Below are 27002 nucleotides of genomic sequence, written 5' to 3' on the forward strand. Positions count from 1 at the left end.
TTACAGGTCCTGGTCCTAGACATATATAAGAAAGTAATGCTCTACAGAATTTTGTTTAATAAAGTAGAGTCAACTGGAGAATAGTTATAATAATAATTGTAAGTTTAACAATCATTAAGTAAGTGTAATTATCCAATATTGTCCATTAGGATATATCAGACATTGTGCTAAGATGATATAGGTTAATCTAATTTTATCCTTGAAATGACCCATGGGGTAGGTGCTATTAGATTCACTTTATAGCTGATGAAGCTGAGATTCAGGAAAGCTTAGTAATTTGCTCAGAGTCTCTCAAGTGGAATTCAAGCCCAGGTCTGCATGATTCCAAACTTGTACAATGTACTTTATCCAGAGCCTTGGACTTGGTATTAATAAAGTGACTTAGAAATCTGGACACAGCTGCTGTGTGACACTGAACTGGTTATTTTCCTCTGTGGGCCTCTACTCTCCCATCTTTCAAATAAGGGATTGGAATAGATATACCTTCAATTTCCTTCTGGCCTGAAAGTCCTCTGAGTTCTAGGAGACCTTAGCCAGCGGGTAGCTATGGAGTAGTCTGAGGCAGGACCTAGCAAAACATGGCCAGTTGTGTGATGAGGGGCTGAGGAGGAGGTTGGGACTTGAGTTGAGGTAGAGTTCAGGTCGGGCCAGGATGGCTGGCAAAGGTGAGGCACTACCAGCCTCTGAGAATGGTGTTTGATAGGCCCAGGGTGACTGCCTTCATGCAAATCACAAAAAATTAATAGCATTTACGGCCAAAGTCCCTTTCCTCTTTTCCCTGGAGGGATCTGTATTCCTACCACACCCGGGGGTATATTGTATTGGGAGAAATTGCTCAAAAAGTTCTTGTTGAGCGACGGAGGCAGTTAGTTGACATTCAGTAGAATGATGATTTGGAAACTTTTCTTTCAGCACCCTTAATGCTGCCTAGGCCCTTTCGTCTTACAAGGCTGACTCATGACTTGATTCTACACCCACTGTGGTCCAGAGCCAGGGCTTGTTTCCTCTTTCAACCTGACTTCTCCTCCTCAGAGCCCCCAGTGTTGGTAAAGAGAAGGAGTGTGGGGTTAGCAGCCAACACTCACTCCTGTCTTCAAGTCAGGATTTGGGTGCAGGTGGTTTACTAAGAAAACACCTCTAGAGAGACCAGAAAAGGAAGTGGAGGAAGCAAGGCCAAGGAAGGAGAGGAAGAGGAGGCCGAGCCAAAGGTGCTGATTGATTTTCCTAGATCTTCCCAACGAAGCACCATAGACTGGGTGACTTCAAACAACAGAAACTCATTGCCTCATCCTTCTGCAGGCTAGAAGTCTGGAAACAAGGTGTTGGCAGGGCCATGCTCCCTCAAAAGCTTCTCAGGGAGAATCCTTCCTTACTTATTCCAGCTTCTAGAAGCCTCAGGCTTTCCTTGGCTTAGAGTAGCATAATTCCAATCTCTGACTCATTCTTAACATGGCCAGCTTGTCTCAGGCTTGCTTTCCTTTTGACTTGCAGAGACACCAGAGCTACCCTGTAAGTCGTCTTAGTCATCAACCTTCTAGTAAGATTCTTTGCTGGAAATAGGTAAAATTGGGGAAGATAACAAAACATGAAGAAGGCACTTCATCAAATATTGAGGGTAAGGAAAAGGGACACAATAAAAGCAGTAAAAACAGTATCATAGGGGAAGGCTGCAGTGGGGATCCTGAACTTTGACCTTCTTTACACTTTGGGCAATGAATGGATGTTAATGTGGTTGGTGCATTTGGAGGATGAGTTGGGTGTTGTGAAGCAGTCCTCTTTTCTCCTTTCAGCATTTCAGTGCATCGAGGCCATGCAGACCTGCTTCACTCAGGACCAGCTGGTGGTGGAGTGGCAAAGCTCTGCTCTGGAGGTGGATACATGGATGATTGAGTGGGTCCCAGATTTGGACTCAGAGTCCTCGACCATTTCCTGGGAATCTGTGTCTCAGACCAGGAACTGGACGATTCAGTAGGGTAGCCAGTGCGGAGCCCACAAATTCCCTCTGTGTAGGATTCAGTTTCATTTTCATCAGTTTTTAAATCCTTAACTTTGGCTTCAAAGCTGTAAATGTGAGTAATAGAATTTGACAAGCTAGGGCAAGCTTAAGGAAGTGTACTTCTTGGCATTTCCCAGCAATACTAGAATAGGAAGCCATGGGTATCAGACCAGGCAGCTGGCGTGTTTCCAGGTGGAAAAAACCGTCTTGACACCCACCATCAGAGAGCTCTTCCCAGATATCTTGATCATGTGGATAACACCAGAGTTTGTATCCCATCTGTCCTACCCAGGGCACCTCCTTCAGTTCTGGTTGCCTGGTTAAGATCTAGGCCCCTTCCCCAGGTGACTGATACAGGGAATAACCTTCTTTTCAAGAAAGCCCCTGCTCCATGTAAGACACATAAGTGAGGCTTTACTCTCCCAATCCTATCAGTCCAACCATTTCTTAATACTTAATAGCATCCATATGAAGAGTTATGCTTATGTAGGGATGCAGACAGACAGAAGAGCTACAATTTATGGTACCTGAGTTCTCTAGGGTGATATGCTATTGAAAGAAGGATTAAGTTTATTCTGTAGTGCCCCCAAATCATGTAACAGAATCAGTGATGGAGGAGAGACTGGAGCTCTTACTTCTCCCTTCCTGGGTGGCTCTGTCATTTTGTCAGAGTGGTGCAGGTTTAGTTCTAAGAATTAATTTTAAAATGTTAGAACTGGAATAGACATTAGAGACCATCCAACCTAACTTCCTTATTTTCCATATGTGGAAACTATAGAAAAATAAAATATCTTCTGTAAGTCATAGGCTATAAGTCTTAGTCTAGCTTTCCTTCTATGCCATGCTCTGTGCCTAATGCTTGTTTCTCTCTCCCCCCACTCTCTCTCCCCCACTCCTTTCCTCTCCATCTCCCTCCCTCCCCCACCTTCCCTCTCTCTCTCTCCCCCCCTCCCCTTTTTCCACAGATGAACTAAAACCTTTCTGGTGCTATAACATCTCTGTGTATCCAATGTTGCAAGACCAAGTGGGTGAGCCATATTCTCTCCAGGCTTATGTCAAAGAAGGTGGTATGTATGGACAAGTTTCTGTTGAGGAAAGGAAACACTGGCGCCTGTCCAACATTTACACAAGGCTGTGAAGGCCTGTAGCTTGTTCACAGCTGCTTTAGTGCCCATCCGTGCTGCACCTTAGCTCGTAGTAAGCTATGTATGTTTGACCCAGTTGTGGTCACGGTGTGGATTCACTGAATTTTTTTTTGGCTGCGCTGTGCGGCATGTGGGATCTTAGTTCCCCAACCAGGGATCGAACCTGCGCCCCCTGCATTGGAAGCGTGGAGTCTCAACTACTGCACCACCAGGGAAGTCCCTGGATTCACTGAATTTTAAAGCTGGAGTAGACATTAGAGATCATCAAGTCCAAGCCCGTCATCTAACACATGGAAAATTGAGGCTCAGAGAGGTGAAATAACTTGCCCAAAGTCACAAAGAAACTTAGTGCAAATAGCGCTGTAAGCAGAAACAACATTGAGCTAAGACCAAGTTAGGGACCCTAAGAGTTATTCATAACTTGGAGATGCTAAAAAATTATTTTTAATTGTGTAGTGATAAGCCAGGGTTTTATTGGCAAACCACTCAGACTTTATCTTTTTGAAAGTTAACATCTTCCAGATTCAACCTTAGGAAATATGTCCTGTCACTCAGAGGTAGCCCATGGAGGCATACTCTTCAATTGTTTGATAATAGCTATTACAGGTATGAATGAAAGATCTGGGTTCCAAGTCAGAGTGAGAGGTCTTGTTCTCTGGTCTTTGACACTGCTTCCCTTCCTGTTCAAGATGGATGATTCTAGACAACAATTTTCTCAAACAAACTGATTCATCAGTTCCCTACTCTTCCCCCACCTCCCACCCCCAGCACTGATTACAGTCTGAGGACTGGCCAGAGATTTTGTGGGGCGAGGATCTGCTGGGGTGTGATTCGGTGTTTATTATTTATCTCCCTGTCCTATAAAGTTCCATCAGCGGGTCCCATGACAAATGCGGAGAACATTGGTGTGGAGACAGTCACAATTACATGGAAGGAGATTCCCAAGAGTCAGAGAAATGGTTTCATCAACAACTGTACCATATTTTACCAAGCTGAAGATGGAAAGGAATTCTGTAAGTGAGCTTATAGACAAGTTGAAAGAACCCCAAGCCCCAGATAGATGCTATGGATAGACCTGCTATAGGGGTGACTCCCATGGCTGGTGCCCTGCCACCGTGCAGGAATCACTCAGCTTCTTTGAGCTTCTCTGAAAATGGGGCCAAGGGCACCCACCTCTTGAGTTTTTTAGAGTCAGTTGAGAGTGAAATGAGTGTACCTGAGAGTCCTGTAGGAACCAGAGGACTTGATATAATTTGTGCCTGTCAGGCCATGAACAGGTGGGCCTTCTGGGAGCTTCCTGACCTTTATTCTAGAGTGGGGCATACCTGGATTAAAGGCTGGAGGGGGACAGACCCTGTTTGGTGGCACTTACTTCAGTGCAGGACCCTTTACCATGACTCCTACTGTCCAATGCCTTTTTCTTGCATCTACAATATTGCCTAACATCCTAAATTCTGGGCTAGTCTTGGATTCCCATTTAGGCTAATTTTTTGTTGTTGTTGTTACAGTAAAATACATATAACACAAAACTTACCACTTTAAACATTTGAAAGTGTACAATTTAGTGGCATTAAGTACATCCATAATGTTGTGCAACCATTACCACTACCTATTTCCACCCCAAATAGAAATCCTGTACCCATTCAGTCACTACCTTACCCTTGTCCCACAGTCCCTGGCAACCACAAAATTGCTTTCTGTTTCTATGGATTTACCTATTCTGGATATTTCATATAAACAGAATCATACAATATGTGGCCTTTTTTTGCTTGGCTTCTTTCACTTAGCATAATGTGTTCAAAGTTCATCCATGTTATAGCATGTATTAGCACCTCATTCCTTTTTATGGCTAAATAATTTTCTATTATATGGATAAACATTTTGTTTATCCATTCATCAGTTGATGGGACATTTGGGTTGTTTTCATCTTTTAGCCAGTGTGATTAATGCTGCTATGAACATTGGTGTACAACTATCTGTTTGAATCTCTGCTTTTTATTCTTTGGAGTGTATTACTAGGAGTAGAATTGCTGGGTCATATGGTAATTCTAGTTTAACTTATTTAGGAACCACCAAACTCTTTTTCATAGCAGCTACCCCAATTTACATTTCTACCACCAATATATGAGAATTCTAATTTCTCCACATCCTTACCAACACTTGATACTTTCCATTTAAAAAAAAAGTGTGGCTATCCTAGTGGGTGTAAAGTGCTATTTCAATGTGGGTTTTTTTTAACTTCAATGTGGTTTTGATTTGTACTTCCTTAATAACTAATGATGTAGAGCATCTTTGTACTTGCTCTTTGGCCATTTGTGTATCTTCTTTGGAGAAAGTCTTTTCAGACTCTTTACCATTTTTAAATTGGGTTGTTTGTCTTCCGGTTGTTGAGTTGCTAAGAGTTTTGTTTTTGTTTTTTTTAACATATTCTAGATACAAATTCCTTATCAAATATATGATTTGCAAATATTTTCCCATTCTGTAAGTTGTTTTTTCACTCTCTTGATAGTGTCTTTTGATGCACAACAACTTTTAATTTTGATGAAGTTCAGTTTAATCTTTTTGCTGCTTGTGTGTTTGGTGTCATATTTAAGAAATCATTTCCAAATTCAAGGACATATAGATTTATCCTATGTTTTCTAAGCATCATATAGATTTAACTCTTATATTTAGGTCTTTGATCCATCTTGATAGGCTAATTTTAATCAGAACATGAATAGAGAGATTGGGGTATGAGGTGGCCAAGCTTGGAAGCCCAGGTTCCAATGCTTTTATTTCAGTGCCACTAAAGCACAGTTTTCACTTGGGTTTGGCTGTGGTGTTTGACTTTTATATTTTTCCTTTAGCCAAGACAGTCAACTCCAGCATCCTGCAGTATAGCCTGGAGTCCCTGACACGAAAGACCTCTTACACTGTTCAGGTCATGGCCAGCACCAGTGCTGGGGGAACTAGTGGCACCAGGATAAACTTCAAGACATTGTCAATTAGTGAGTACTCCTTCAGTCCCCGGGAATGTCTCCTTGGCATTTCCTTTAGGCTAGTCATAGATGATGTTTCCCAAAGGCAGGGGGAAGGCAAATGAAAGGGAGAAGTGAGAAGAACCATCTGCTGTCTGACTCACTGGCCTTCCTGGAAAGCATATGGGTGAGGCAGGAGGAGGGAGAGCAGGAAAATTGAGAGCTGAATTTGGAAAGATGGGTCATTTTGCTTCCTCCTGGGTAGCCCCGAATCTTCTTAGGGAGGAGGGATCAAGTTAATGCCAACTTCACTGTCACTCCAAACCAGCTCCCACCTCAAGGCTATCCCCAAGTTCGTAGTCACCAGTCCCTGTGTGTCAAACAAGGGAAAACCATGGTTGATCAAGCACCATTGGCCCACTTAACCTCATTGTTTGTGGAGTTTTTTGAGTAGAAAAGTGTATAATATGTTCTACTAATCAGCTTTTATATTAAAAAATGGGAGCAAGAAAAATTTAATAAATACAACAATAATGTAAAATATAATGTGATTCATACGATGGTTATGGGGAATATTCAAGAGGGAAAGAAGACAGGCTGAAGAGGGAGATGAAGAAGAAAGAAGGAAGGAGAATGGGAGAAACAGAGAAACAGGAGAATGGGAGAAACAGAAATCTCTGTCTTTGAATGACAGCGGTTTGATTTTAAGGATGTACTAACACTTTTAAAAAAAATGAACCCTAAAAGTGAAGGAACATTGCAAAATTTTCAATAAAAGCTATAAATAGACTAAGTATTCTTAAAATTCTCCTGTTCATCATCACACATCCAAAAGGATACAAATAGCTTATGGTTCTGGAAAATGTGAGTAAAGCATGTGTTTTTACACAGAAAACATGTTCTGTTTTTATTGACTAACATTGTCTTTCGGGAGTTCTTTTTGATATTGCTCTTTAAAATCTTTTAAAATCATGTTATATTTTCACAACACTAGGCACAAATTGCATTATCTGCAGGAATTTTCTCTACGGGTCAGATTGAAGGCAAGAGCCTGCCTTGGAGACTGGAAGTTTCTTACTCTCGGTTCTTTTGTTTGTTTGTTTGTCATTTTTTTAATTGGAGTATAATTGCTTTACAATGTTGTGTTAGTTTCTGCTGTACAGTGAAGTGAACCAGCTATATATATACCTATTTCCCCTCCCTCTTGGACTTCCCTCCCACCCCTCCCCCCCCATCCCACCCATCTAGGTCGTCACAGAGCACTGAGCTGAGCTTCCTGTGCATGTTCCTGCTAGCTATCTGTTTTACACATGGTAGTGTATATATGTCAGTCCTAATCTCCCAGTTTGTCCCACCCTCCCCTTCCCGCCCTGTGTCCACATGTCCGTTCTCTACATTTACATCTCTATTCCTGCCCTGCAAATAGGTTCATCTGTACCATTTTTCTAGATTCCACATCTGTGCATTAATATACAGTATTTGTTTTTCTCTTTCTGGCTTACTTCACTCTGTATGACAGACTCTAGGTCCATCCACCTCACTACAAATGACCCAATAAAACCTTCCTATAGGTGTTCACTGTGTTCTGTGGTTTAAGTGGGTGTGCTTAATTGTTCTGGAATTTCTGATCAATTGAAATTAAAAAATCTTGTTGCAATAATAGTGGTTTTGCCACTCCCGGTTGTTTGAGATGCATCTGTCCCGTGTTTGGTTGGGGTCTTATTCAGTGTGTGTTGCCACCAGCTGCTCACAGGTAAAGCAGAAATTCTCTTTTACCAGCAAGTTTCTGCTTTTTATTTTTAGAATAAATCATCAGGGAAATGAAGAGAGGATGCTTCTGCTTTGGGTTGCGGTCAAGAACTGATTAAATAATTTAGTGTCCCCAGCACACACTAAAAATCAGACACTTCAGTTGTGATCTCAGTGGCATATTTGTTTGCTTATGTTTTATTACATTTATTATTGCAGATGTTCAGTAGTTCATTACTTTCTCTTATTGTTTTTTCTGAAAATTTAATTTGCCATTGTAACTACAGTGTTTGAGAACTCAGCATCCTTGTTTTCTACAAATACTGATTAAAACAAAATGCTGTAAAATGTAAAACATTGTAATTACCTTCCCATGTCTTTGTTGTATTTGTGCTGAAATGTTTTCACATTCCTTTGTCTGGAAGAAATTCTTTGCTTTCATTTTGATTATGTTGCTTACCTTGAAATCAGTAGGTTTTGATATTTTCTCTTGGAAGATTTTATATCTTTTTGGGAATATGTAATATATCTAATAAAAGATAAATATTATCATGTAAAACAAACAAACAAAAAAACCCTCATACCTTTTTATGGCTGAGTAATATTCCATTGTATATATGTGCCACATCTTCTTTATCCATTCATCTGTCGATGGGCACTTAGGTTGCTTCCATGTCCTGGCTATTGTAAATAGTATTACAATGAACATTGTGGAACATGTCTCTTTTTAAATTATGGTTTTCTCAGGGTATATGCCCAGTAGTGGGATTGCTGGGTCATTTGGTAGTTCTATTTTTAGTTTTTTAAGGAACCTCCATGCTGTTCTCCATAGTGGCTGTATCAATTTACATTCCCACCAACAGTGTAAGAGGGTTCCCTTTTCTCCACACCCTCTCCAGCATTTACTGTTTGTAGATTTTTTGATGATGGCCATTCTGACTAGTGTGAGGTGACACCTCATTGTAGTTTTGATTTGCATTTCTCTAATAATTAGTGATGTTGGGCATCTTTTCATGTGCCTCTTGGCCATCTGTATGTCTTCTCTGGTGAAATGTCTATTTAGGTCTTCTGCCCATTTTTTAATTGGGTTGTTTGTTTTTTTGATATTGAGCTCCATGAGCTGTTTGTATATTTTGGAGATGAATCCTCTGTCTGTTGCTTCGTTTGCACATATTTTCTCCCATTCTGAAGATTCTGTCTTTTCATCTTATTTATGGTTTCCTGTGCTGTGCAAAAGCTTTTAAGTTTAATTAGGTCCCATTTGTTTAGTTTTGTTTTTATTTTCATTACTCTAGGAGGTGGGTCAAAAAAAATCTTGCTGTGGTTTATGTCAAAGAGTGGTCTGCCTATGTTTTTGTCTAAGAGTTTTATAGTATCCGGTCTTACATTTAGGTCTCGAATCCATTTTGAGTTTATTTTTGTGTATGGTGTTAGGGAATGTTCTAATTTCATTCTTTTACATGTAGCTGTCCAGTTTTCCCAGCACCACTTATTGAAGAGGCTGCCTTTTCTCCATTGTATGTTCTTGCCTCCTGTGTCATAAATTAGGTGACCATATGTGTGTGGGTTTATCTCTGGGCTTTCTATCCTGTACCATTGATCTATATTTCTGTTTTTGTGCCAGTACCATACTGCCTTGATTACTGTAGCCTTGTAGTGTAGATTAGTCAGGGAGCCTGATTCCTCCAGTTCCATTTCTTTCTCAAGATTGCTTTGGCTATTCGGGGTCTTTTGTGTTTCCATACAAATTGTAAATTTTTTTGTTCTAATTCTGTGAAGAATGCCATTGGTAGTTTAATAGGGATTGCATTGAATCTGTAGATTGCTTTGGGTAGTATAGTCATTTCACAATATTGATTCTTCCAATCCAAGAACATGATATATTTCTCCATCTGTTTATGTCATCTTTGATTTCTTTCATCAGTGCTTTATAGTTTTCTGAGTACAGATCTTTTGCCTCCTTAGGTAGGTTTATTCCTAGGTATTTTATTCTTTTTGTTGCGATGGTGAATGGGATTGTTTCCTTAAGTTCTCTTTCTGATTTTTCATTGTTAGTGTATAGGAATGTAAGAGATTTCTGTGCATTAATTTTGTATCCTGCCACCTTACCAAATTCATTGATTAGTTCTAGTAATTTTCTGGTGGCATCTTTAGGATTTTCTATGTATAGTATCATGTCATTTGCAAACAGTGACAGTTTTACTTCTTCTTTTCCAATTTATATTCCTTTTATTTCTTTTTCTTCTCTGATTGCCATGGCTAGGACTTCAAAACTGTGTTGAATAAGGGGGGCAAGTGTGGACATCCTTGTCTTGTTCCTGATCTTAGGGGAAATGCTTTCAGTTTTTCACCATTAAGAATGATGTTTGCTGTGGGTTTGTCATATATGGCCTTTATTATGTTGAGGTAGGTTCCCTCTATGCCCATTTTCTGGAGAGTTTTTATCAAAAATGGGTGCTGAATTTTGTCAAAAGCTTTTTCTGCATCTATTGAGATGATCATATGGTTTTTATTCCTTAATCTGTTAATATGGTGTATCACACTGATTGATTTGTGTATATTGAAGAATCCTTGCATTCCTGGGATAAATCCCACTTGATCATGGTGTACGATCCTTTTAATGTGTTGTTGGATTCTGTTTGCTAGTATTTTGTTGAGGATTTTTGCACTGATGTTCATCAGTGAAATTGGTCTGTAATTTTGTGTGATATCTTTGTCTGGTTTTGGTATCAGGGTAATGGTGGCCTTGTTGAATGATTTTGGGAGTGTTCCTCCCTCTGAAGTTTTTTGGAAGAGTTTGAGAAGGATAGGTGTTAGCTCCTCTCTAAATGTTTGATAGAATTCACCTGTGAAGCCGTCTTGTCCTGGACTTTTCTTTGTTGGAAGATTTTTAATTTCAGTTTCAATTTCATTACTTGTGATAGGTCTGTTACTCTTGGTTCTTATAGATCTCCCTGCTTCTGTCTTTGATCCTCTACAATCTGTTTTCCACATAGCAGCCAGAGTTTAAAATCCTAGACCCCCTGCTTAAAACCCACCAGTGGCTTCTGTTGTATTTTGAATTAAATCCAAACTTCTTCCCATTGCTTTTAGGACCCTTCCTCATCTGTCCCTTCCTGACCTCACCTCCCACCACTTCCCGTTTATGTTCCCATTTATGCTTTTCCTTCTGCCTGGAATGCTTTCCCTTCTGCCTGGAATGCTTTCCCCTGCATGAACGTGAGCGGTTCCTTCTCATTATTCACATTAGCTCAGATTTCACTTCTCCAAGGAGTCTTCCTTTGCCACCCTATCTAAAGGTGCTAACCCCCTACCCACTTTACCCTACTCTCTATCACCCCATTTTATCTGAAATAATCTTACATTATTTATTGTCTGAATTCTTGAACCAGAAGGTAAGCTCCACGAGAGTAGGGATCTTGTGTTTCTTGCTTCTTGCTATTTATTCTATTACCCAGAATAGTGTTTGGCAAATTGTAAGTGCTCAGAAAATGTGTACTAGATGAATGAAGTTGGAGGATGAACCTGGGGAACACAATTTCTGTCAGTATTATTCAAGGAGAAGAGAAATTGAATGAATTTGAATTAAATTGAAAGAAAACTTATAGGGTATATGTTGCTGAAGCTACTGGAAGAAAACATTAATCTTTGATTTCTGTCAAGAAAGTAAGGGGCTCAACCTGCTACGAACTTTTGTTCTCCTTTTCTCAAAGGTGTCTTTGAGATTTTCGTTATAACTTCTCTGGTTGGAGGGGGCCCTCTTATTCTCATCATCTTGACGGTGGCATATGATCTCAAAAAACACAAGTGAGTTTGTAGACAACAGTGTGGGCCCTCAAAATCGGGGGTGGAAAGGGGTGGAAGACACCATGGGTGGAAGAGGACACACTGCCATTAAGGGGTGTCCATTCATTTATTGAGTTGATACATATTTATTGAATTTATTGTATGCCTTACACTGTGGCAATCAGAATTCTAACCAAACAAGAAGACTTGTACTCCCGACAGCGCTGTGCACCGGGCCTAGGACTTTTTGAAGCCAGGGAAGTGCCAGCTGCCCCACAGGCTTTGTCTGCTGTGTTCGGCATCTGAGACTAGAGTTGGGGAGAAGATCCTCTCTCTGTGTGTCTAGAGGGCACCCCTGGCAGCAGCAAGGGCCCTCAAGGCCACCAGCCTCTCTCCCAGGCAGAGCAGGGAGCAGGGTGCCCATGGAGTTAGAGCACTGGCCAGCGTATGCCCAGCACCGGCGGGTCCTTGCTTGTGGCGCAGTGTCGGAGGGCTCGCTGAGGGCCATTTGTCCTGCCTGCTCTGGCCACTGTAGGGAAGGCAGCTTGTCTTCAGGGTCTCGTGCTTTCTCTCCCCAGAGAGCCTCATTCTAGGGTCAAGGGCTCTCTCCCCATTAGACCGCTCTCTCCAGAGTTACACAGTCGTGGGCCTTCTCTGCCAAGCAGCTGTGCTTAGTTATGGCCGGGCTAATGTCAACCTCAGTTCCCAGCTTTGGGTTGTAAGCGAGTCATCAGCACACATTCTCGTACATTTTGCGTGTGTAACAAGCTCCCAGGTGGTACTGATGCTGCTGGTTGGGACCACACTTTGAGAATCACTGCTCTGAAGTGTGGGTGTCTTAACAGGCTTAGAGTGTTACCTTTCCTGGGGAATAAATCTCAAGGAAATGGCTCTGTGTTGGTGTGATTTCTGGCATCAGAACCAGGGGGTGGAGATGCAGGGGTGGGAGAGTGGGGAAGAGTAAGAACAGCTTGGCCTGGGGAAAGGTCTCCTCCCATCACGTCCCATAGTTGACTTGCGATTTCACCCCCCAAAGTACTTTGCTTTCCCAGTTTCTGTCAGGAGGCTGTGAGCTTGCCCTTATTCAATAGGGAGCCATACAATTCCCTGCATCGAAGCCCTGCTCTTTTGGCTTGGCCATGCAGTAGAAGTAAAATGTTTCTTGGACTCACTTCCTATTTTAAAATCTTATCTCTTATTAGCAAATTAAAGCACCTATGTTGGCCCAGTATCCCCAACCCTGCTGAAAGCAGTATAGCCACGTGGCATGGAGATGATTTCAAGGTAAACACTCCTGTTTTTGTTAAGGAGATTGTTCAGCAGGCTGGTTGTGGGAGGTGGACACGGTGATGGACTGAGGTTTGCATAGGGTTCACATAAAGAGAACTCGAGGTCAAAGAGTCCCAGGGAATGGCTGGCAGGACAGGTGGAATCAGCCTTCCTGGAATGACTTTGACCTCATTCTTTGGACAAGAGGAAAAGGCTTTACCAGGCTCATAGGACCCAGTGTTTGCTGGGCATAAAACTGCTCCTATAAAGGATGCCACAGAAGAGACAGTGGCCCTACCCTTAAGGACCTGACTGTCTAATTAGAAAGCAGGAGAACCCAGCTGTAAGACTGGAGACCATTTAAAAAGCAGCCAAGAGCAAGTTAATCTAGAGACCACCTGGTGACCCGAGGGGCCACTAATGTGCATTTCTGTCCAAAGGCTGGGGCAGGCTGCATCAAATTGTTTTTCTCAGATTGGAGACGTTGGCAATGGGGTTTTCTAGGGAGTTATCCATAACAGAAACCTCCCATTTTGATACATTTTTAAATTGAAAACTGTTCTGAAATTTTAAGGTTTAATTTCTCAGTTAAGTAGAAAGAAGCCCAATCAAATATAACCTTTAAATCCTTGTTATTGAAAGACTGTTTCCAGTATTCCTTGGTAAGGAATTTTTAATATTAGCCCCTGTTTCAACTCAGAAGTCTTTTTTTAACACGGACATGAAAATTATTTTTATTATTTATTTAATTAAATTTTGGTTGTTTCTATTTTCTTCTCTCCTTTATCATTCATGTGTTACCTTATTTAATTTCCTACTTACCAAAAGTTATTAAGAGAGTAAACTAATTCATAGGCAGTCTTGTCTGATGTCTAAAATGTTTTTTGAATCATCTGTAGGTCTGGCCTCTGTAGCAGTCACTTATTAATCACTCACTATATGCCAGGCAGTGAGCTAGGCTCTGGGGATACAAAGATGTCGGACACCACCTCCACCAGGAGTTCACCTTTGATTTTCTGGTGATGTTGGGCAAGTTATTTGTCTTTATGATAATTCTAATTTTGATGCTTCCATCTTCACTGGGATTTTATGAGCATATGATTATGTGGAAAATAGCCTTGAGCTCTCTAGAAGAAGAAATTGTTTGAATACACTGCATTCTTCTCAGGAAATGGGCCACTCTTGGTAAGCTCCCATGGAAGGGCACCACTTCTGGCCTCTAAGAGGAATGAGGGGGGCTGGTCCAGAGGTGGGGCTTTGGGTGTCCCAAGCCTAATAGCTTTTGGCTACATCATATGTGGCCCCCAAATGACCATTGGGGTGTCCCTTTCTCTTTTCCAGGATAAGCTAAATCTGAAGGAGTTTGATGACTCTGTGAACACAGAAGAAGATGGGATTCTAAAACCATGTTCTGCCCCCAGTGACCTTACTGACAGGTTGGTGGTAAATTTTGAGAATTTTCTGGAAGTGGTTTCCACAGAGGAACCTGAAAAGGGTCAGGAAAATATCTTGGGAGGGGAAAAGAATGAGTATATGACCTCCCCATATGGGACTTATTGTCCCGCAGTTTCAGTCAAGATTCCACCCAGAGAATCGCAACACCTGCGTTCTGGAACGCCAGAGGGGATCTGCTCAGAAGCCGAAGAGCATCCACTCCCTCCTACCCAAGGTTTAGGGCCAGACCATCTCTGTGGGGAAGGAGCACCAAACGCATACTTGGAAAATACAGTGACAACCAGAGAATTTCACATGTCTGAAAAACTTCTAGACCAAACCCAAAGAGAAGTCTAAATGCCGCCATGGCTTGAATACCCCTACGTCTCAGTGTGCATGACTCGCAGAGAGAAGACTTGGCTACAAGAGCTTCCTTGGCGTCTCCCCATCCTGCTTGTGTTAGAGAAAGTCTCGCACACCCCTGAGTGACTCGTTGAGGTTAGTTGGCCCAGACGTGTAGCTTGCTTGAGAAGAAAGGATGGTGGACTTCCCTGGTGGTGCAGTGGTTAAGAATCCGCCTGTCAGTGCGGGGGACACGGGTTCGAGCCCTGGTCTGGGAAGATCCCACATGCCGTGGAGCAACTAAGCCTGTGCGCCACAACTACTGAGCCCTCGTGCCACAACTACTGAAGCCCGCGTGCCTAGAACCCGTGCTCCACAACAAGAGAGGCCACCGCAATGAGAAGCCCATGCGCTGCAACGAAGAGTAGCTCCCGCTCGCCATAACTAGAGAAAGCCCGTGCACAGCAACGAAGACCCAACGCAGCCAAACATAAATAAATTAATTAATTAAAAATAAAGATTTAAAAAGAAAGGATGGTGATCAGCCTGAGCACTTTGCAGAGGAAAAGCAATTTATTTTCTTTTGTTCAGATAACAGGCTCTCGCTAAGGCCTCTGGCAGGTTGACTTGGAGGGGCAGTGGACACCAGAGATGGACATATCTGGCCTTCCTGAGGAATTGGGCCATGGGCACAGTCTTTGCTGGGGCCACTCCTCACAGCTCCAGGAGAGACCTTCCCTGTTGCCAAAGGACAGTTGCTTAGTTGGCACTTGGGTGGTCTGGCAGGAGGCGAGGCTCTCTCCCTCCATCTTGACCTCCCTGGCTCCAAGCTACACCTCTGAGGTAGCGCTGACAACACTTTAGAGATTAAGTCTCTCTCAACATAGGGGTGGGAGGTGGTGTGGCCCTCCTGATGGTGTGCCTGAAATGCCTCATTACCCTCATTAAATCTCAAGTGTCTGTAGCAAAACCCCTGCCCAGGACTCTGGCCCTTGGTCCACTGCATGGCTGGGGATGGAGGAACGAGGGAGGGCCTTGGCAGCGCGCTGGGGAGCGGACTCTCGCCGGGCCGGCAGGTCCACACCACTGTACAGGCCACTGCCCAGCCCTACAGACAGTTCCTGGAGGCCCTCGCTGCCCCTCTATCTTGCACCCAAGCCTGGGAATAGAAAGATACCAAAGACTGCAGCAGCTTTTTACAGGGACTCTGTCCCCTCACACTGGCTCAGAGCCCAGGAATGCTTACTGAACACACCCTTCAAAGGCCTCTTCCCAGAAGCAGCGGAGCAGGGCCTGGGGACATGGAATGCTTAGCACCTTGCTGCTCCAACACCAGGACTCCTCTGCCTTCGCGCGCCAAAGCCCAGGGCTTGCAACCATGACTGGAGCCTTTAGCCCAAGTGCTAATGGCAGATACCCGGGAACTTATGGCTGGCACTGGGCTCGTACCCTGAGCACAGTGACATCACATGACTTCCTGACGTGTGGCTAAGACTCACATGGCCATCAGGGGAGGTCGCTGAGAGCCTGGTGAGATGGGGGCAGCGGGGCACAGCGAGCCCGGCATTTGCCAGAGAGAAAGGCTGACGGTAATTTTCCTAAGAGTGCTTGAGAAGTCAGTGCTTGTGTAGCGGGCACAAACTTCACAAGCCACTGACTCAGGTGTGCAAAACCATCACTTTACTTTTCTAGAACTAAAATTAATTTCTGGCCCGAGGCCCTGGCCTTTTGAAGTGGCCATGGCCCAGGGCAATGATTTGCGTCGCCTCGGGTTTGGAACTTGGCCTCACTCGGGATTTTGTGCCCCGTCCAGCCTGGGACTGGCTCCGGACGCCAGCGGATGTTCAGGGGAGCAGCATGGAGTCTGCTGCCCAGCACTGGGCAGGGATGCCACCCCGCCACCCCGTCACCTGCCACTGTCCTCAGCCAATCGCTGCATCCTCATCACAGGCACAAGCAGGGGGGATGCTTTCCCAAAGCTCTCTCCTCGTTAAATCTCCAGCGTCTGTAGCACCCTCCCACCCCCCAAATTCGTCACTCCTAGTTTACAGAGCAGCAACTACTGATAAATCAGGGAATAAGGGGGGCCTGGAGCAGGGCTCTGGGGAACCTGTGTCCTGGGAGTGGAAAGGGACCAAACGAAGGGTATGCACGGGGTCCCGGCTGTGGTGGGTTCTGTCCACCCTGATACCTCCCCCACCCCCGACTGTTGTGATGTGGGCACTTCTGTGAGCTGCCAGTCCCCCAGAGTTCCAGACGGGGCCCTTTCCGCCTGCCTCTGACTTGTGAACTCACAGGAGGTCCTAGCTTGGTGCCCCAAAACTCCTCCCTCCCTCCTGTGACCCTCTGCCACCTCCAGCTGAGGAACGCGAGGGCTGGTGTGAGACCCTCTAATCTTGTTTGTCTCACACCTGGGTGAGGCTTTTGAACCTAAAGTCCAAGAATTTGATAGCTGGGAGAAAGAAAAGGTCACAGATGGCTTCTGTGAGTGGGTTTCAGAGATGAAGATGTTGCCCTCTTCTCTCCTCCCCTTAATTATTCATGAAAGCCTGAATGAATAGTTTGCAAATACCACACCCTGGCCCTTCCTCTTTTCATTTCTTCTTCCCTTTTCTCACTTTCCTTCTTGCCTCCTGTCTTCTGCTTTTTTTCCACGACTCCCAGCAGTTTCTCATCTTTTTAACACTTCCTTTTTTTTTTTTTCCTATTTCTTGTTTCTCTTCTTTTTATTCCTTTCTCCCCTTCCCATCAGCCCCCCTTGTGTGATTTCCAAATTTACTTTTGCCACCTTTGAGGGCTAGGGAAATCAGGGCCCTCTGTTTTGTTCTAGATCGTCCAAGATAGTTTCATAGGAGTCAGCATCTCCTGCTAGTAAGAGGAGCAGGAAGCCCAGAAACGCATTCTGCAGGCCACACACTTTGCTCTCCAGAGCAGGTCACAGGACACGGCCTAAAAGAAGCCAGTGGTGACCTTCCTCTCCTGGAATCGAGTCATGAACTGTCCCCACTCCCAGTGTCCTGCGCTGCCTCTGTGACTGGAGAAGGCCATCTGCGTTTTCTCTGTTCCTGTCAGAGAGACGTTGAGAGGACACAAACAGGAAAACTTGTGTTTTAGCAAGGTTTTAGCAAAAACGGATAAAATTCCCGTTGGAGTTTTCTAGGCCTTTGGGAACCATGCAAACAGCTACGTTAGTGCCCTATCAATAGCTTTTCTTTTACAATAATATCAGGGGAAAAAATGTTAAAGAATGGCAGAGAAGGCAATCTGTGGTTAAAAAAGAGATGATACCTTCATTCTTTCTCAGGTGGCTGCAGTAAAACACAAGTAAAAGCACCAGGTGGGGGGCGGGTCCGGGTGGGGAGGGCGTGGTTTGAAAAGGGCCCCATCCGTCCCCAGGCCGCTCCTACCTCGTGCGCGGAAAGCCTGTGCGGTCCGCCCGGCGCGCACCCAGCCCGCGCCCCCGCGCCCCGCTCTCCGCCGGCCCCTACCTACTGCTGCCGCTGCAGGCACGCTTCAGCCCAGGGCTCAGCCAGCCAGCCCTCAGGCCCAGTCTGGGCTCTGTGTCTGTGGGCCCATGAGCCAGAAATGATCCTGACATTTTGAAAGGCTAGAAAACGAAATGAAAGGAAGAATAACGTTTAATGAGATGTGAAAATTCCATAGAATTCAAATTTCAGTGTCTACTGGTGACGCCTAATGGGGACACAGCCGCGCCATCCTTTATGTGTCTCCTGCAGCTGCTACCCACACACACACAGAACTGAGTAGTTGTGACAGAGAGTTTCTCCTACAGAACCTAAAATGATCACCATCTGGCCCTTTACAGAAATAGTTCGCTGGCCCACCCCTGTGTAGCCCACAGACATGGGGCTCAGACTGCACAAAGCACTTTAACTTGGAAATGGTTGCTAATGAGGAAAACAAAATCAGACTGTGTCATCCTGGGTTTCTAACCGGATAGGGACGGCCCCCTTAGAGGGGCACACGTCTCTGGCCCCCCAGAGCCCTCACGGTCCCTGTCCGCTGCTGCCCATAGCTAAGCTGGAGAGTTGATGGCTGCTTACCACTTACTCCAGTGGTCCTTGACCCAGATCATTTTATCTCCCACCCCACAACCGTCACACGTCTGGCAGTGCCTGAGGGTCTGAGCTAACCCCTGCCCTGGGCCCACGGCACTTGCCATGCGTGCTGCTAAGCGTCTATACAGAGCTCTAGGTGTCACTGCTTTTTTTTGTTGTAAATTTAAATTTTGTTCTGGACTCAACTTTACAACATCAACGACAAAAATCTCTTAATACCAATTATTTATATCGTTCTTAATTCACGCCTGATATGATCTGTGTGTCCCTGTACATGTTTTCATCTATTGCAAGTTATATATTGATTCGATTGCAGTCTCCCTTTACTGTCACTTATTATTTCGTATGTAAAATTCCGTGTATGAATACAGCTCATGGTGGCCACACGGAACCCCCGGTGTACCTGCGTGTTGTGGCTTGCTAAGAATTGTTTTAAATGTCCTCCTCGTATAGAGAGACACTTTAGGGAACTTCGTTGCACAAAATTTTCTTTTCCCACCTTTGTCCTCACTCCTTGGGGTTATTTCCAGAGGTAGATTGGCTGGGTCAGAGTTTTATGGTTACTGCATGACTGTGCCCCCCAAAAAGCTACACTGATTTGCAATATCACCAGACACGTCTGAAGTATCCTTTGTCCTTTTCCACTGATACCCAGCTCTTCACTGCTGTTAATTGGATTTTGTCAATTTACTGGGTATGGTCAATGAAACTTCATAGTTATTTGTGTTGCTTAAATCATGATGAAGCTAAACTTTTCCCATCTATATTTTACTTTCCACATGTCCACCTGTTGACATGACAGAGTCTTCTATTTCTAAGCTCCCAGGGGCGTTGAGAGACCAGCTGAGCTGCTAGAAATTAGAGGCACTCAGCAGGACTTTAGAACAATTGATGGACTTTGTCCTCTGGTTGACTATTTAAAAATATGTGGGTTTTATAGGGTATTTAAAAAGAAATTTCATGCTGATGTATTTTGTTAATTGTTTTACGCAAACATTAATTAGTGACAAGGCCTATTTATAATCAAAGTATGTGGCGTTACCGTGTCTTGCGCTCTTGCTGGGCGGGAGGTCCGGAGCGGAGTGACAAGTGTCATTAGCAGGCCTTGTTCCCTCTGCAGCTTTCACTGGATACTGGGGTCAGCAGGGGGAGAGTTTGCTCAGAAGCACAAACAGCCGCAGTCCACGTTTGCAAGAGCCTGGAGGCCGCCCCTGCCCTCCGTGCTGAGCTCCTGCTGGCCCATCCTGCCCAGATGCCTGTCCCCTTGCTGCTGAGAAAGGTGTGGGAGAGGCGGGGGGGGGGGGGGGGGAGGTGGGAGGTGACCCCTCCAGGAGAGCACACAGCCAGCCGGCCCTGAGCCGCAGGGGGCTGTTCAAGGGAATCGAGGTGCTGATTCCCTTTGTAGGAATGGAATTATCTGTCCTGCCCAACTTCACTATATGTGTACGGCAAAATGCCAGGAAGGTGTCCCGAGGCCTGGACTCGGAGACAGAAATCAAGATGTGCAAACCAGATTGATGATGGCAACGAGGAAGGCTGACCACGTGTACCAGGAGAGACGCCTCTCTGTGGGCTGTGCACGTTGTCTTTTCCACGTATTGTTCGTATGTCGATGCAACACGTAATGCACGTGCAAGAAAGTTCTCTGTCTTAAGGAGAGTATGAAAACATGTTATTGTAATGAGAATAGCCTTTCAAATGCTTTATTATAAGTGCATTTACATTTTGATCTTTCAAATAATAAAGCTGTAATACCATTTTTATGTAATGCTATATTTCCATTTTAAAGCTTTACCCACTCAGATGTTTAAAATGAGACTTGAAAAAATGTAAAAAGCTAGCTTTGTTAGACATGAGGGGTCTTGTGGCTGTGGGAAGCACCAGAGCTCCAGGTGACCAGGGATCAGACGCCGGCAGTTACCCCTGCGCGCCCCCCACCAAGGAGCCAGCCGGGCCTCACGCCCGAGCTGTGGTTGTGCTCCTGCTTGATTCCTCGTGGCAGCATTTCAAACTCCTTCCAGCTCCTCGAGCTCCCTCGGGGTCTCCCCTCACTGCTCTCAGCAGGTGACGTGGCCCCCACTCACGGAGGATGCGCTGCCGGCCCGTCTCTCTTCTGGGAGGGTTTCGGAGGCAGAGGTGGCCCTGCTCTTGTCCATCCCTTCCTCGGCCTCTCCTGTACCTTCAACTTCTCCCTCTCCAACAGTTCCTTCCCCTCGGCCTCTAAACTTGCTCTGGTTGCTTCCAACTTAAAAGAGGACAAAGGATGCTCCTCGATCTTCACCTGCCTCTGCTACCTGTGACCCCGCAGCCCGGCCTGTGCTTCAGGGTAGAAAGGGCCACATCTAGTGTAGCAGCTTCTCCAGGTGGCTGAACTCCTTTTCTTTTCCTTTTTTTGGTAGTGAGAAGATTGCACTGCTAAAATATTCTAGAGGAATAGAAAGCAAGTGCTTCAGGAGCAGACAATTTTGGAACAGGGTACAAGGGCACCAGACTGGCCTCTTAAGTACCCAAATATAAGGCACATGCGGGCCCGCTCTTGTTGGAGAAACGCTGGAGTGGGGCGGTTACCAGATTTTGTTCTGTTCATCACTAAGGTCGCCCACAGCTAATGTTTACCAGCACTTGCTGTGTACCAGGCATGTGCTAAGGGCTTTCTGTGCCTTATCCAGCAATTCTCACAGCACTGTGAGGTACTATTGCCCAACTTGCAGAAGGGTGGGGACCATAGACAGGGTAATACCATTATCCAATTTACAGAGAGGAAACTGAGCTCAGAGAGGCTTAAGTGACTTGGCCAAGGTTCTGCAACCAGGGAGTGGTGGGTTGGAGCCCAGGCTCCCAACTCCTCTTGTGCTACTCTGCCTCTGGTCAATAACAAGTTGGCTCCTGTGGTCAGAGAGAGTTAAAGGGGAGTGGAGACTCCAAGGTGTGGAGGGTCCTTGAGAATCTCTTCTTGGCTGGGCCTGGAGACCCTTCCTCTCTCTCATTGCCTGCCAGGACCCCTGAGATTGGTTTCAGATCCAGGAGTGGGTAGGGTTGGGGGCGGGCACCATGTCCATGTTCTCAGCACAGGGAATGAGAGGAAGGGAGAAGACCCAGGGAGCCTGAGCTTCAGGATGGGCTTGGGAGGCTGCAGAAGCCAGACGAGGTGCCACGACAGAGTGATAGACTCTGGGAGCACCCTGGGACCTCGGGCAGGGCAAAGGGAGGTCTGGTGGAAGAGGGGACTTCCCATGGCAGTTGGAACAGGGCTCTGCGCGTGACTTTCCCCTCCCACTAATCCCTTCTTTCCACTCCTCCCTAATCACTCTTCTGTTCTTTGTTTCTCAGACTCCTCTTGGCTGACTTGCCCCTTGAACCTCGGAGCTCCCTGGGGTTGAGTCCCTGGTGGACAGATCGCTTCACAAGCTCTCCGTCATCTACACCCAGGCTTCAGCTGCATCTGTGTCATCCCCAAATCTCCATCTGCATCGAGCCCAGGATCCACACTTCCAACTGCTCACTGGACATCTCCACTTGGAATGAACACGTCCAAGACGAAGAATGTGTATCCACAACCTATTTACTTCTCTTTCAGACCTTGTTTCTCCATTCTCATACTTGGACACTTGGAGTCATTGAAGCTCCTTCCTCGTCACCAGCATCCAGTGGGTCACCAAATCCTTATACTCCTCTCTGCAAAACTTCTCTCCCCATCAGCCCTCTCTACTCCATTCCCTCTAATCCTGTGCCAACCCTGGCTTGGTCATCTTTGATCTGGACCTTTGAGCAGACGCCTCACTGGTCTTCCTTCCTGCAGCCCTACTTTCTACCCACAAACCCATCCTCCACATTACCTCCAGAATGATTTTATACACAGATCTGGTTCCATCTCTTGCCTGCTTCCTAATTCCTGATGGAATGGTCCACAGGTAACATCCAAACTCCTTAGCATAGTAATGGGTGAGGTTTCTTTTAAATTATTTGCTCATGTGCTACACTTTTAAAGAGTGCTACACTTTTTTTTTTTTTTTTTTTTTTTTAAATTTTATTTATTTATTTATTTATTTATTTATTTTTGGCTGTGCTGGGTCTTCGGTTCGTGCGAGGGCTTTCTCTAGTTGCGGCAAGTGGGGGCCACTCTTCATCGCGGTGCGGGGACCGCTCTTCATCGCGGTGCGCGGGCCTTTCACTATCGCGGCCCCTCCCGTTGCGGGGCACAGGCTCCAGACGCGCAGGCTCAGCAGCTGTGGCTCACGGGCCCAGCTGCTCCGTGGCATGTGGGATCTTCCCAGACCAGGGCTCGAACCCGTGTCCCCTGCATTAGCAGGCAGATTCTCAACCACTGCGCCACCAGGGAAGCCCAAAGAGTGCTACACTTTTAAAGAGTTAACAGGTATTGGTTGTCTATGGCTGCTGTAACAAATTACCACAAACTTAGTGCCTTGAATGACATGAATTATTATTTTCCAGTTCTGTAGGTTAGAAGTTCAATGTCATCTCACAGGGCTAAAATCAAGGCATCAGCAGGGCTGCGTTCCTTCTGGAGGCTCTAGGGGAGAATCTGTTTCCGTGCCTTTTCTAGAGGCAGCCTTTATTCCTTGGCTTGTGACCCTCTCTTCCATCTACACAGCCAGCACTGTTGCATCTCTCTGATGGTTCTTCTGGTGTCTTTTGCTCACTGGGGCTGAGCTCTGCCTGAGGCCTGAAGCACATCATTAAGGCCCCAACCAAAGCCTCGCTCCGCATCTGTTAACTTTGTCTACTTTTTAGTGTTCCTGACCCGTGGGCCAGCCTTGTCTGAGACCAGAGCCCAGTGGGAGCTGGATGTGGACCACTCCCAGACAGAGATCCATACCATCTCATTGCCAGCAAAGCTGCCTAGGGTGCCTGGCCCTAGATCTGTGACCCAGAGGGCTTGCTAATGGTCACCCCAGCATTAGACACACCGGGTCTCAAGCCCAGCTGGACTCCACAGGCCTCGCTCTGCAGGGACAGGCCCCACTCCTGTGGGGCAGAGGACTGACCAGGGCGCATTGTCCTCCAGATGGGCTGGCTCCCAGAGGGAGCGGCCAAGAGAGCAGACCTAGGGCTGCCCTCAGCTGATGGGACCCTTGGGGGTCTTGGCTTATAAGAACCACAAGGACAAGGCCCCGGGAGAGGACAAGGGGAGGGAATGCCGTGCCAAACAAACTGCTGTTCAGAATTCCAAGTATTAACTTGACGCTCAGGACATGGCAGGGCTTGGCATTCCATGGCAGCACACCCCAACTGGTGGACAACCCCCAGTGCCGGGGAGTCAAAACCATGCCGTGAAATGTACACATCTCAGAGCTTCTTTATTCCAGATCTTCCTTCACAGGGATGAGCCCAAAGGATGAAAAATCTTCCCTTTGCCCTTCCAAATAAATAGCAAATATTTACTTAGAATCTAAGTTGAACATTTTCTCTGGAGGAGTCAGCATGTATCTGTAACTCAAGCCCCTCCCAAGATGTGTTTTATTCAGCCAGCCTTTGTTGTCTTCCAGGAAAAAAATATGAGTTCCGGGGAAAAAAGCCTCTAGGGTTGTTGGATGCTGATTTCCTAATGGTAAGATAACAGTGTCCTAAACTGACAATTCCATGACATCTCAGGGCTGGTTCTAGAGAACACATGATACTTTAACCAAAGGGAAAATGCTCCACCCAAAGGCAGCATCTCTTGGACCCAAAGCAATTTTTTCCATCTCCCCATGCCAAAACAAAACAAACAAAACCAAAAAAATACCCCAAACACAGACACACAAAAACCAGAAACAAAAAACCCCCAAACATGGGCTTCCCTGGTGGCACAGTGGTCAAGAATCCACCTGCCAATGCAGGGGACACGGGTTTGAGCCCTGGTCTGGGAAGATCCCACATGCCGTGGAGCAACTAAGCCCGTGCACCACAACTACTGAGCCTGCACTCTAGAGCCCGCGAGCCACAACTACTGCAGCCCACGAGCCACAGCTACTGAGCCTGTGTGCCACAACTACTGAAGCCCACGCACCTAAAGCCCGTGCTCCGCAACAAGAGAAGCCACTGCAGTGAGAAGCCTGCGCACTGCAATGAAGAGTAGCCCCTGCTCACCGCAACTAAAAAGAAAGCCCGCACACAGCAATGAAGACCCAACGCAGCCAAAAATAAATTTATTTATTTATTTATTTAAAAAACCCACAAAACCCCGAAACAAAAACTTCTGAAAAGAACAAACCCAAAAGAAAAACAACAGAACGAAACCCAGGGCTCCCACTGTCTGAATATCATCCTATGTGTTCCCCCTGCCCTCCTTGGTTGGGAGAGTCCCAAGCAAATGAGCTTGTGGCGGGGGGTCCCTCCGAGGTCTGCGGTCTCAGGTTAGGACAGGGTGGCATTGGGGGCCCATGGGTATGCTGCCCGCAGCACAGCAGACATGCAGGCCCACAGATGGACGCATTCCTGACTTCTTAGGCTGGGAAAGCAGTCAGGCCCCATGAGAGCCTGGGGACAGCACACGGTGGTGTCTGGGATCAGAGCCACTACATGTGAGTTGGGACCAAACCTGGGAGGGTGGCGGCAGAGCCATCCTCAGGGCTCATGAATGGTCACCCCAGTTTCCTCCCACTCCTTGCTGGCTTTGGTGCCTGGCCGCCTTTGCCGGTGAGGGGCAGCAGGGAGGAAGTGACCGTGAAGTCTACAGGTGTTTGAACTCTGGTACTGATGCCGAAAACTCAGCCTCTGTGCACCAGTGCCGAATCAAATCTCGGAGACAGAGTTTTGGGTGAAGCAGAAAAGAAAAGCTTTATTGCTTTGCCAGGCAAAGGTGGACACAGCAGGCGCCTGCCCTCGAAAGCAGGGTGTCCCAACCTGGAAGGATAGGTGAGGAGTTTTACAGCAGTAGTTCAAGGGTGGGGTTGCTGACAGGATCAGGGTGTGTACAAGGCCTGCACTCCTTTAATCTGGTCTCAGGTGGTCTCTTGATGAGCATCTCTGTTTCCTTTAATTTGGCCTCAGGTGGTCTTCTCTGGTATGAAGAATGCTAACAGCTTCCATTTGTTGGGTTTTAGTTCTATAAAGAGCTCAAAGATATTGTTAATGTGTATCCCTTGAGGTGGAACAAAGACCCCAAGGCTGCGCTATAGTTTCTTGTTGGCTTCTCCCTTGTCTCTGCACTCCCTCCCTTCCCTGATTAGTAATTGTTCAAATCTGCCCTTTGGAACTCCGGGAAGGTCATGGAGGCTGGAGTCTCTTCCCTACAAACAAGAAACGGGGGACTCAGGAGCCCCATGGGGTCCTGCTTGGTTTCAGTACCCTAGCTTCCACAGGCCACACCCTTGGCGGGATTAGGACACAGACCCAATAACAAACCAGGAATTCTCTGGCTTACTCTCACTAGCAAGACTACAGAATGCTGGCAACAAAGCCCTGTTTTCTAGGGTTACATGCCTACCTGCTTCTCCCTCCCACTGTCTGCTGTGCCCCCAGCTCCTGAGGGCCTGTATGCGGCCCTGGCTGTGGGTAGGGTACTCAGCTGTGCGGGACTGACGGGTATCCCAGGATGTGGGCTTTGCGGTGCTAAAACTCGAAAGTCCCAGGCAAACCAGGATGGGGTAACCCTAGGCTGCAGGCCCTGGGCCTGTCCCCTCTTTTAAGGTTATGTCCTCGGGCTGGCATTATCTTGAGTGTGATGGTCCAGCTGTCCCCAGACCGTCAGCCAGCTTGTGCCCTGCAACAATGCCCTCAGGGAGCCCATCCCCTGACTGGAGAAGCTGGAGTGTAAGGGTGGCCCTTGCTCCCCACTCCTTGGAGGTCCATCAACCTCCAGTCAGGCTCCAGGGTCCCTCCCAGTTCCCATGATGCTCCTCATGACCCCAGCTGGCCCCTCAGTACACCTGGTCATGTCACAGAGAACCGCCCATGAGCGCTCATTCCTTTTCTTACAACAGCAACAAACTGGACTGTCTCCTGGCCGCTTCTGCGGCCCATGTCCATCTTTTAACCATTTAACCATTAAGTGATTTTGCCATCAAGCCAGGTGGGTGTGGGACTGCAGACCTCAGGGTTTGCTCTGTCCCATCTCCTAGGATGACCTGGGCTTTATACACAGGCCATCCCATCCTCCCCAAGGGACACTGGTGTCACAGAAGTATCCGCTCCTCCCGGAGGACCAGAGCTCTGCCAGGATCTTGGCAAAGACTGTTGTGTCCATCCTCGTCCTCACTTTGAGACTCCGACCAGCCCCCTCAGATTAGATTGGCCAAATGTC

The 27002-nt window shown here is 46.2% G+C and overlaps 1 protein-coding gene across 1 annotated transcript in view; it reads left to right on the forward strand.

Moving 5' to 3' along the window:
- The window catches only part of IL31RA (interleukin 31 receptor A), a 68073-nt gene extending 45469 nt beyond the window's left edge, over positions 1–22604 (forward strand). Inside the window, 8 exon segments of the mRNA XM_007198530.2 lie at positions 1791–1973; positions 2962–3063; positions 4008–4154; positions 5988–6128; positions 11561–11654; positions 12836–12917; positions 14244–14338; positions 22088–22604. Of these exon segments, the coding sequence (XP_007198592.2) occupies positions 1791–1973; positions 2962–3063; positions 4008–4154; positions 5988–6128; positions 11561–11654; positions 12836–12917; positions 14244–14338; positions 22088–22604 (1361 nt within the window).
- Positions 22605–27002: the final 4398 nt, after the last annotated feature.

The sequence above is a fragment of the Balaenoptera acutorostrata genome, chromosome 2, assembly GCF_949987535.1.
Source record: "Balaenoptera acutorostrata chromosome 2, mBalAcu1.1, whole genome shotgun sequence".
Taxonomy (NCBI): Eukaryota; Metazoa; Chordata; class Mammalia; order Artiodactyla; family Balaenopteridae; genus Balaenoptera; species Balaenoptera acutorostrata.